Source organism: Gobio gobio, assembly GCF_949357685.1.
Source record: "Gobio gobio genome assembly, chromosome: 2".
In the NCBI taxonomy this organism is placed as follows: Eukaryota; Metazoa; Chordata; class Actinopteri; order Cypriniformes; family Gobionidae; genus Gobio; species Gobio gobio.
Window position 1 is genome coordinate 64,557,238 of NC_137098.1, and position 9,702 is coordinate 64,566,939.

The 9,702-nt window shown below is 32.9% G+C and overlaps 1 protein-coding gene across 1 annotated transcript in view; it reads right to left on the minus strand.

Annotated features, from left to right (window-relative positions):
• Positions 1–525: 525 nt before the first annotated feature.
• The window catches only part of fgf11a (fibroblast growth factor 11a), a gene marked incomplete at both ends in the record, with an annotated part of 111,327 nt that continues 102,150 nt past the window's right edge, over positions 526–9,702 (minus strand). The window contains 2 exons of the mRNA XM_079811028.1: positions 526–662; positions 4,224–4,422. Coding sequence (XP_079667154.1) covers positions 526–662; positions 4,224–4,422 — 336 coding nt within the window. The remainder of the gene's footprint in view (positions 663–4,223; positions 4,423–9,702) is intronic.

Here is a 9,702-nt window from a genome sequence, read left to right on the forward strand (position 1 = left end):
TGTGTCTCAAGCTAATCAAAGTGCAGAAGAGGTAGAGAAGGCAGAGGAGATTACAAACAAGGCTTAGAGATGGCGGGGATCTCTTAAAAAAAAAAAAAACAGATTTGGGGGATCTATGAATGCCTGAACAAAGGAAAAGGAAGGGTTTAAATGTCAAGCACGAGTCGCTTCACAAAGAGGAAGTGTTTCTTCTTGAAATACTAAAAAAGGAGAGGAAGACGAAGATCCTTTCTTTCAGGTGTTGCTGTTCTCACAAAAGCGGCACCGCCACACTCTGACCCCAGACCATTACGGTTATTATTGCTCAGTATTCCCTTGATTAAGGAAGCGGGAGAGACCAAAAAGGAAGTGCGGTGGGCATTAGACCTGTCGGCAAGGGTCTTTTGAGCCCTGATGCATTGTTGGAAATGTCAAAGTTCTGAGGATCGGTGGAGGGACTACAAAACATTGTTTGTACCAAACCTCCTGTGCCACTGTTGGCGATCATGGAGTGTCCGTGCAAATGAAGCGTTTCTTCTCCTGCCGCTAGGATGCTGTGGGAGCGGGAAGCACTTTTTCTTTCTTGCCGTTTTTATGGACGGGCGAGTCTGAGGTTTTGGCTGTTTTCCTAGGCGGGCTTTGCTCAGCAACATCATGTAGCGATGGCTCCCTGTACATGGCCACTGGAGAGACAGGAGAAAAAGACACTCTTAAAGGGACAGTTCACCCTGAAATGAAAAATCTGTCATTATTTAATCTCAAGTAACGTGAGTTAAGTAATCAGATTACTTTTTTCAAGCAACACATTACTTTTACATTTACAACAAAATATCTGAGTTACTTTTTTTTAAATAAGTTACGCAAATCATGAGTAAGTGCAGAGGCGTTGTGTGAACATGGAGGTTACTTGCACAAAAACAGCATTTCTCAACATGAATATAAACACATTAAATATACTTTATCCATTTAATCTCACTTTGCAATGTCTTTGCTGCTGACCTTCGATGATCCAATTCACACGGAGCCCCTAAAGGGACATGGTGATGGAAAAAATATGAAATGGGAGGGAAAATATATATTTCAATGCAAAGTTTTGTGTTCCCCTGAGAAACTTTGCGTTCACTTGCAAAACTTTCTTCTTGGCGAGCAAACGCAAAGTTTACCCGGGATGCCAAACTTTTGTCAGGGAACGCAAAGGATTTACGAGCGAAAGCAAGAGAATGCAAAAAAGCATTGAAATATAGTTTTTCCCTTTTTTCCCATCACCATGTCCCTTTGGGAACTCCATAAATTCAACCATACCGATAAGCAAAAATGACTTTAGATAAACATCACATTTGTGTTTCATTTTTTGTTTTTTTGCTGAAGTAAGAGGCTGCATCCCAAATCGCATACTTCCCTACTATATAGTTGGCCAAAAACAGTATGTGACAAAGGAAGTATGTCCGAATTCACATTACTATAAGATAAAAGAGTAGTTAAAAAGTACCCGGAATACATAATTCTTCCGGCGAGATTCTGAAATGTGCATAAGATGGACACTTTACTATCCCATGAGGCCACGGGTGAGGATTTGTGAATGGCAGTGAAGTACGTCCAGATTACATTCATTAGTACATACACTCATTAGTACTATATAGAGCATACTTTTTTAGCGGCCGTGAAGTACCAGTAATTACTTATTCAAAATATGTTTTCCTAATCTAGAGAGTATGCGATTTTGGACGCAGCCATTGTGTTGAACTTTCTTTTCCTGCCTTCTTCAGTTCAGAATGGCAGCACAGCTGAAAAGTTTATTTGAACTGCACCATTTACTGTAGAACAACATAACCGATTACTTTCAATAAAAAAATTACCCAAGTAACAGAATTAGTTCAGGGCTTGACAATAAGGACTGCTGATGGCCAGTGTAAACGTAGCCCGGGCAGTTGTCCAAACTGTCACTGTCTCTTACTGAGAGATCTAGCAGTTTTTTATGCCAGTTGTATGCAATAGCACTTTCCTTCCATGAAATGCGAAATACCTCTAGTTTTGTTTTCTTCCAGCTGCGGTTAATTTTTCGGGCTGCTTTCTTGAGGGCCCAAGTGTACTCATTACACCATGGCGTCAGACTATTTGCCTTAATCTTCTACAGTATAAGCGCAAAACTTTATCATTTGCATGTGTATTTAAGCCTTGCCAATTTAAATATTCAAGCGAAAGAAGATGTGAAATATTCAAGCGAAATGACTCATTTTCAATAGTGTGGGAAGTTTTGTGTGTGGACACATCCGAAGCTTTCGCCCAGACATATTCGCACAAAATTACGTAAAAAATTATCCATATCCTTTAAATCTATATATATATATATATATATATAGGATCCACGCCCTCTTAAAGTGACAGCAGCCTAATAAACCTACAATACAATATACTATTACAATATAATATTACATAATATACATATTTATATAGTATTACAATATACTGTTACACATGCGAGAACATTGAAACACTTTGTAACTTTTGTAACTTTAATAAGGATTAATCTATATTTCATTTACATAGTAAAGACTATGCAGTTTTTTACATTTGACCATTTATTCTCTACCTGAAAATGTATTTTATTTGAATGTTTGTTCTACTGATGGAGTTTTGGTTCCACTCCAGTGGACGTCATGCGCCAAGTGCCTATTGGGCCTATATTTAGATTCCACCTTATTTTGTATGTTTTAGTTAAAATTATGAAATAATTTACACTCGCACAGTTTTATTAAACAGCAAGATTAAATAGTCTTCATATTTCATCATTTATTTAAATGCTTACAGTCTATATTTATTTATTAGGTCATGTAAAAGTGTAGGCATATACTTACTTGATATATTTCATAATTATTTTATTAATATTTTTATTGGTGGAAGAAGGTAAATCAAATGAGACTTATTATGCAGCCTGATCTCATGAAAATGCGTATCTATAGCACAAATTGTATTTATCATGCGATTTATACGCCAAAATGAGTTTTCGCGTGCATATGAAATGCACTTTATAACGTGTTATATGCACGTACCCCACAGCCCTAAACCTACCCAATGGGGTGACAATGCGTATCATATGCACATAAAAATGTATTTTGGTGTATAAAAAAACGCACAATAAATACAAGATTTGCTATATATACGCATTTTATGAGAACGTGTTGTATCATGATACTCACAGCGTTTCGAGACCTAAAATTATATGTTTTTCAAATGTCCTCTCTATTGTTGTTGTTATTTTTTCACTTGTTTAAAAGTAAAAACAAACATTAAAACAATATTACTTTGTGATTCAATAATTCATGCATGAAAGGGCTAATAGGTTATTAGCTAACTGTGATTTGTACATGTACATTTCTGAAATGCATAACTTGAACACATATAAATATATATTTATATATCATATAAATTGTAATGTAGACGCATGCATTTTCTGTGACGCTGCTTTGAAATGATATGTATTGTTAAAAGTTGCTATACAAATAAATGTGAATTGAATTGAATTGAATATTTCTGTATTACTTTTTTTTGTGGTGGGGCAGAGCCAGTAGTAAAAAATCCTTAGCATTGAGCCCTGTGGTAACTTTTTTAGTATTGTATATGCATTACTCAGCACTGCATTTCAGTGCAATTAATGAGTTTGTTTGCCCATATAATCTTAAAATATTAGGTTAAGCTAGATGAGGAGCTCGGTGAAGCAGCTTCAACTCGAGCTCTGATATACCCACAGGGACTAAATATAGGATATGATTCCATAGGGCAAAGACGATTAGATGGGCTCGCTACTCCCTAAATTACATTTAGGAACTTCACTAAATTGATCAAAAGCGACTGTAGACATTTATAATGTTACCAAATATTTATATTTCAAACAAATACTGTCCTTGTGAACTTTCTGTTCATCAAAGAATCCTGAAAACATTGTTTTCAACATTGATAATAATCATAAATGTTTCTTGAGCAGCAAATCATCATATTAGTATTATTTCTGATGTGACACTGAAGACTGGAGAAATGATGTTGTAAATTCAGCTTTGATCACAGGAATACATTACACTTTACTATATATTCAAATAGAAAACAGCTATTTAGATTGTAATAATATTTCACAATATTACAGTTTTTACTGTATTTTTATCAAATAAATGCAGCTTTGTTGAGAAAAACAACAACATTTGAATGGCGTCAACACATGACAAATAATGTATTATTATAAGCAGACGTACCCTCTATGAGCTTGGGCAGGAAGTGAGCTGCTCCTTTGGTCTTTTTGACCCGATTTCCTTTCATGACCTGTCCGTCCCGGTTAATGCCAATGTACCAGGCCCGTCCCGACTGCGTTTGGCGGTACAAGATCGAGGAGTATGTCACATAATAGTTCTCAAATACACACTCCTTGAACTTACACTCAGGCGTGAAATGTTCCTGTAACAGAGATACACAGATAGTGAGTGAACCAGAATAACGGACAGTAACTGCCGGCTCATATATAGCACACTGAGTTCAGATGGGACGGGAGGAAAATGGGCCTCACATTTCACCGTGACAGAATTGTGAAAGCATTAGTGTACTGAGGAACAGTAAACGAGGGAAGTGAAACCCCCTACACACACGTGTTCTGTTCAGGGGAGCGTAATCTTTGCCACAATCCCAAACGCACCCAAATTCCCTGACTCTCTTCATCCCTGCTGGAGATAGCAGCCTGTCAGTAAGCAAAGACCAACATCTCTCTCTCTCTCTCTCTCTCTCTCTCTCTCTCTCTCTCTCTCTCTCTCTCTCTCTCCTCTCTCTCTCTCTCTCTCTCTCTCTCTCTCTCTCTCTCTCTCTCTCTCTCTCTCTCTCTCTCTCTCTCTCTCTCTCTCTCTCTCTCTCTCTCTCTCTCTCTCTCTCTCTCCTCCCATCCCATCTGTCTCGCTCTTTCTCTCTCTCTCTCTACCACCCTGTCATTTCGTAACCTTGTCAGGGAACAAACCAATTTCCAGGATTGATTGGGATCCTTGGTGTGACTGGTGAGCAGAGCAGCTGAATAAGGGGTTTACTCGTCTTCCTCTCGCTCTCTTGCTCCAGTGTGTTTGTTTTGAAACACCCCCCTCTGTCACCAAAGTAAAACCCAGCCTTCTTCATAAAACATAAGCATAATTGACCTGGTTGATTGCACATCTGTAATTCAATCGTGGCCATTCAGGCTTTTGATCTTCCTGATGATTTTAATAATCCGGCTCCTGTGCTATTAAAGAAAAGCATGTGATGAATAATAATAATAATAATAATAATAATAATAATAATAATAATAATAATAATAATTAGTATAATAAAAAAATAAAATAAAATGTAGTTGCATTTATGGAAGATTAAAATAACTTTCAAGTCTTGAAAAATTAAAATGAAGATTTCTTTATAAAACAGGTTCCAAATGTACAACTTTTAATTGAATAAAAAAATCAGGCTTTTGATCTTTATCATGATTTTGATAGTCCTGTTCCTGTCTTAAAGTGTGATATCAAAGAGAAGCATGTCATGAATAATAATAATAATAATAATAATAATAATAATAATAATAATAATAATAATAATAATAATAACAATATTTAATAATAATAATAATAATAAAACTCATACTAAAATGCATAATTACACTGTAACATAATAGTGTTTGATTTATTATTGTAATAACTTATTGTGTTTAAAATACTCCCTGTATTATATTAATATTTAATATTATTATTATTATTATTATTATTATTATTATTATTAATAATAATAATACAACTCATACTAAAATGCATAATTACACTGTAACAAAATAAAGTGTTTTATTTATTATTGTAAATAACTTATTGTGTTCAAAATACTCCCTGTATTATATTAATATTTAATATTATTATTATTATTATTATTATTATTATTATTATTATTATTATTATTATTATTATTATTAATAATAATAATACTAATACTAATACAACTCATACTAGAATGCATAATTACACTGTAACAAAATAAAGTGTTTTTTTATATTGTAAATAACTTACTGTGTTTAAAATACTTCCTGTATTATATTAATATTTAATATTAATAATAATAATAATGATAATAATAATAATAATAATAATAATAATAATAATACAACTCATACTAAAATGCATAATTACACTGTAACAAAATAAAGTGTTTTATTTATTATTGTAAATAGCTTATTGTGTTTAAAATACTCCCTGTATTATATTAATATTTATTATTATTATTATTATTATTATTATTATTATTATTAATAATAATACTAATACAACTCATACTAGAATGCATAATTACACTGTAACAAAATAAAGTGTTTTTTATATTGTAAATAACTTAGTGTGTTTAAAATACTTCCTGAATTATATTAATATTATTATTATTATTATTATTATTATTATTATTATTATTATTATTAATAATACAACTCATACTAAAATACATAATTACACTGTAACAAAATAAACTGTTTTATTTACTATTGTAAATAACTTATTGTGTTCAAAATACTCCCTGTATTATATTAATATTCTTATTATTATTAATAATAATACTAATAAAACTCATACTATAATGCATAATTACACTGTAACAAAATAAAGTGTTTTATTTATTATTGTAAATAACTTATTGTGTTTAAAATACTTCCTGCATTATATTAATATTTATTATAATTATAATTATTATATTATAAATAATTATAATTATATAATAATAATAATAATAATAATAATAATAATAATAATAATAAAATGCATACTAAAATGCATATTTACATTGAAATAAAATAAAGTGTTTTATTTAGTATTGTAAATACCTTTTTTTTAAATACTCCCTGTATTATATTAATATTTAATAATAATACTAATATTAATAATAATAATAATTATTATTATTATTCAATATAATTCAGGAAGTATTTTAATATATATTTATAGTTATTACTACATGTAACAAGTGTAACAAGGACACTGTAATAAAATGTATTCATATAATATAATGAATAATAACATTGAATTGCATTTATATATTTTTTAAAAGTCATCAAGGCTTGAGCTGGACATTAAACACCATTCAGAGTAAAGCGCTAAAAGTAAAAGTCTATGCCAACTTTAATTCATTAATCACCAGTTTTAATTGAACTGGAGCGTCCAGCTGAAGATAATGGAGTGTGAAAGCATTGGTGTACTGAGTAAAACACACTTTCTTATTACACATTGACCGACCACAGGTGAACATACAGTAAGTGTCACAGCGTAATCTCTGAAACAATCAACACATCTGACGGATGATATATTTACATTAATATTCAGAGCACTTCTGTCGTTGATTGTGAAGAGAGTTCCAACCAGTATAACAGCAGTGTTGCCTACAGCTTTAAAGGGATAGTTCCCCCAAAAATGAAACTCTGTCATTAATTCCTCACCCTCAAGTCGTTCCAAACCCGTAAGACCTCCGTTCATCTTCAGAACACAAATGAAGATCTTTTTGATGAACTCCGAGAGAGGGTTTGGAGTGACATGAGGGGAAGTAATTAACTGTTGGTGTGAACTAACCCTTGAAGGGTTCCCTGTTCTCCATAAAGGAGAAGAGCAATTAGCTTGACCTCTAGCAGTCCCTTCCACCTCTGCTGTTTTCTCCTCCGGCCTGCAGTGCTCTCAGTCTCCAGCAGGTGTCAGAGCAGCACATGTGAGGCAACTCATCCACGCTTACTGGAACTTGTGTCTTCACTCTGCTCAGCCAGAAGAAAGTCTCTCTCTCTCTCTCTCTCTCTCTCTGTTTCTTTTTTTTTTGCCCTCTCTCCCTTGCCCTTTTAATCTTGGATTGCGTGATTTAGGGAAATCAGATTATTACAGAAGGACTTCTGACATGTTATGTTGCATAAAGTTAATGAAGAGAATCCTCTGAATCCACAGAAATCGTCCAGCAATCAGGAGTGAGGACTGGCATGTTGACAGGAGAGCTGCCTCATCAGCCTCTCACACAGGCACAACAGCTCCACTAACATTTAAAGGGACAGTTCACACAGGAATTCATATTTATTCACATCACTTCAAACCTGCACACCTTTGCTTTGACATTCCGTGTAAATTCCAGTAAATTCCATTTTTATGACTGGATTCCGCTATTCCGTTCGCATTTTCTGCATCGCGGAAATCATAGGGCCCTACACTTCATGAGCATTGTACCGTTTCATTTGAGAGAAACTATCGTCGTAACATATACACACAGAAAAAGGTCTTCAAGGCAACCCGTCAAAATAAAAGTTTGGACAGTACAGCACCTTAATGCATCTTAATGTAATAATTTTAAGAGTAGGCCTAAACCTAAAGCACTTTAAATGTACAAAAATGAAAGGGTTTGTTTAATTTTCATTGGAATAAAAGATACATGTTCAATGCCTTCATTTGATTACCCGAAAAATTTAAATTCATAAAAAAATAAATAAAAATAAATAAAAAAATAAAAAAATAATAATAATAATATATATATATATATATATAATATATATATATATATATATATATATATATATATATATATATATATATATATATATATATATATATATATATATATATATATATATATATAGTTAAACTTTTAATAAATTGCTGTTAAATCAGTTTCATGATTACAATTAATTAGACATGCTTTTTGATTAATACAATTTTATATAGGGGTGAATTCAGGGTGATTGGGACACTTTTTGCCATTGAGATGACTTGGAAAAAGTGTCCCAATCCCCTTGAAATCACCCTAACCATCCCAAAAAAATTTTTTTTGTATGGATTTTGGAAAAAAATAAAACCCTATTTCAAGATCTCAATATATAAAAGAACAGCTAGTCTTACTTTATTCTGCATTTTATCAAAAATTATATTTTTGCTTCTATTATTTATCTAATGCCATTTCATACATTCTGACTTATTTACACTGTTAAAGAGTTGGGTTCTCATGCTAAACATGGCCAAAATATGACGTATGACAGAGTATTTCTGTGCCAAATACACTCCTTCAGGATTCGGTACAGCGTCTTTTATAAATATGATCAAACTAAAGACTCCTCGGAGATATGAAGGACGCAATACTACTCTATAGGTGCTCAAGATTGACATGAGATTGACAGAAACTGTGAGTGTGTTATGACCCCTTTAAAGGAGGAACCTGAGTCTTAAGAAGGATTTTAAAGAACGTTGTGTTTTCATGTTTTATGGGGAATTTCTATAATAACTTTTATGCTGAACAAACCTTATATTTTACTCCCTAACCCTAAACCTACCGATCACAGAAAACCTTCTGCAATTTTCAAAAAACATCACTTATTATGATTTATAAGCCGTTTTCCTCGAGAGAACCAAAAAATGTCCCCGCAAGGACAAGGATCTCAGATATTGCCATCTTTGTGGAGACATTTTGTTCTGATAACATAGGGTATACCTGAACCAAACACACACACACACACACACACACACACACACACAGTGCTTGCTTTTACTTTAACTACGGGTGAATGGATTTCATGTAAGACCGCAGCAAAACGTCAATGAGAATTTCCTCTAAAAAAGCAGATATAAGACTTTGATTTAGCCGGATAGATGTGTGCACAGGTATGAGGCGATCCAAAAACTGCTTACTAAGAAGGGGTTTAACACACCAGTGAGCATTGACGAGCTTGCAGAATGATGA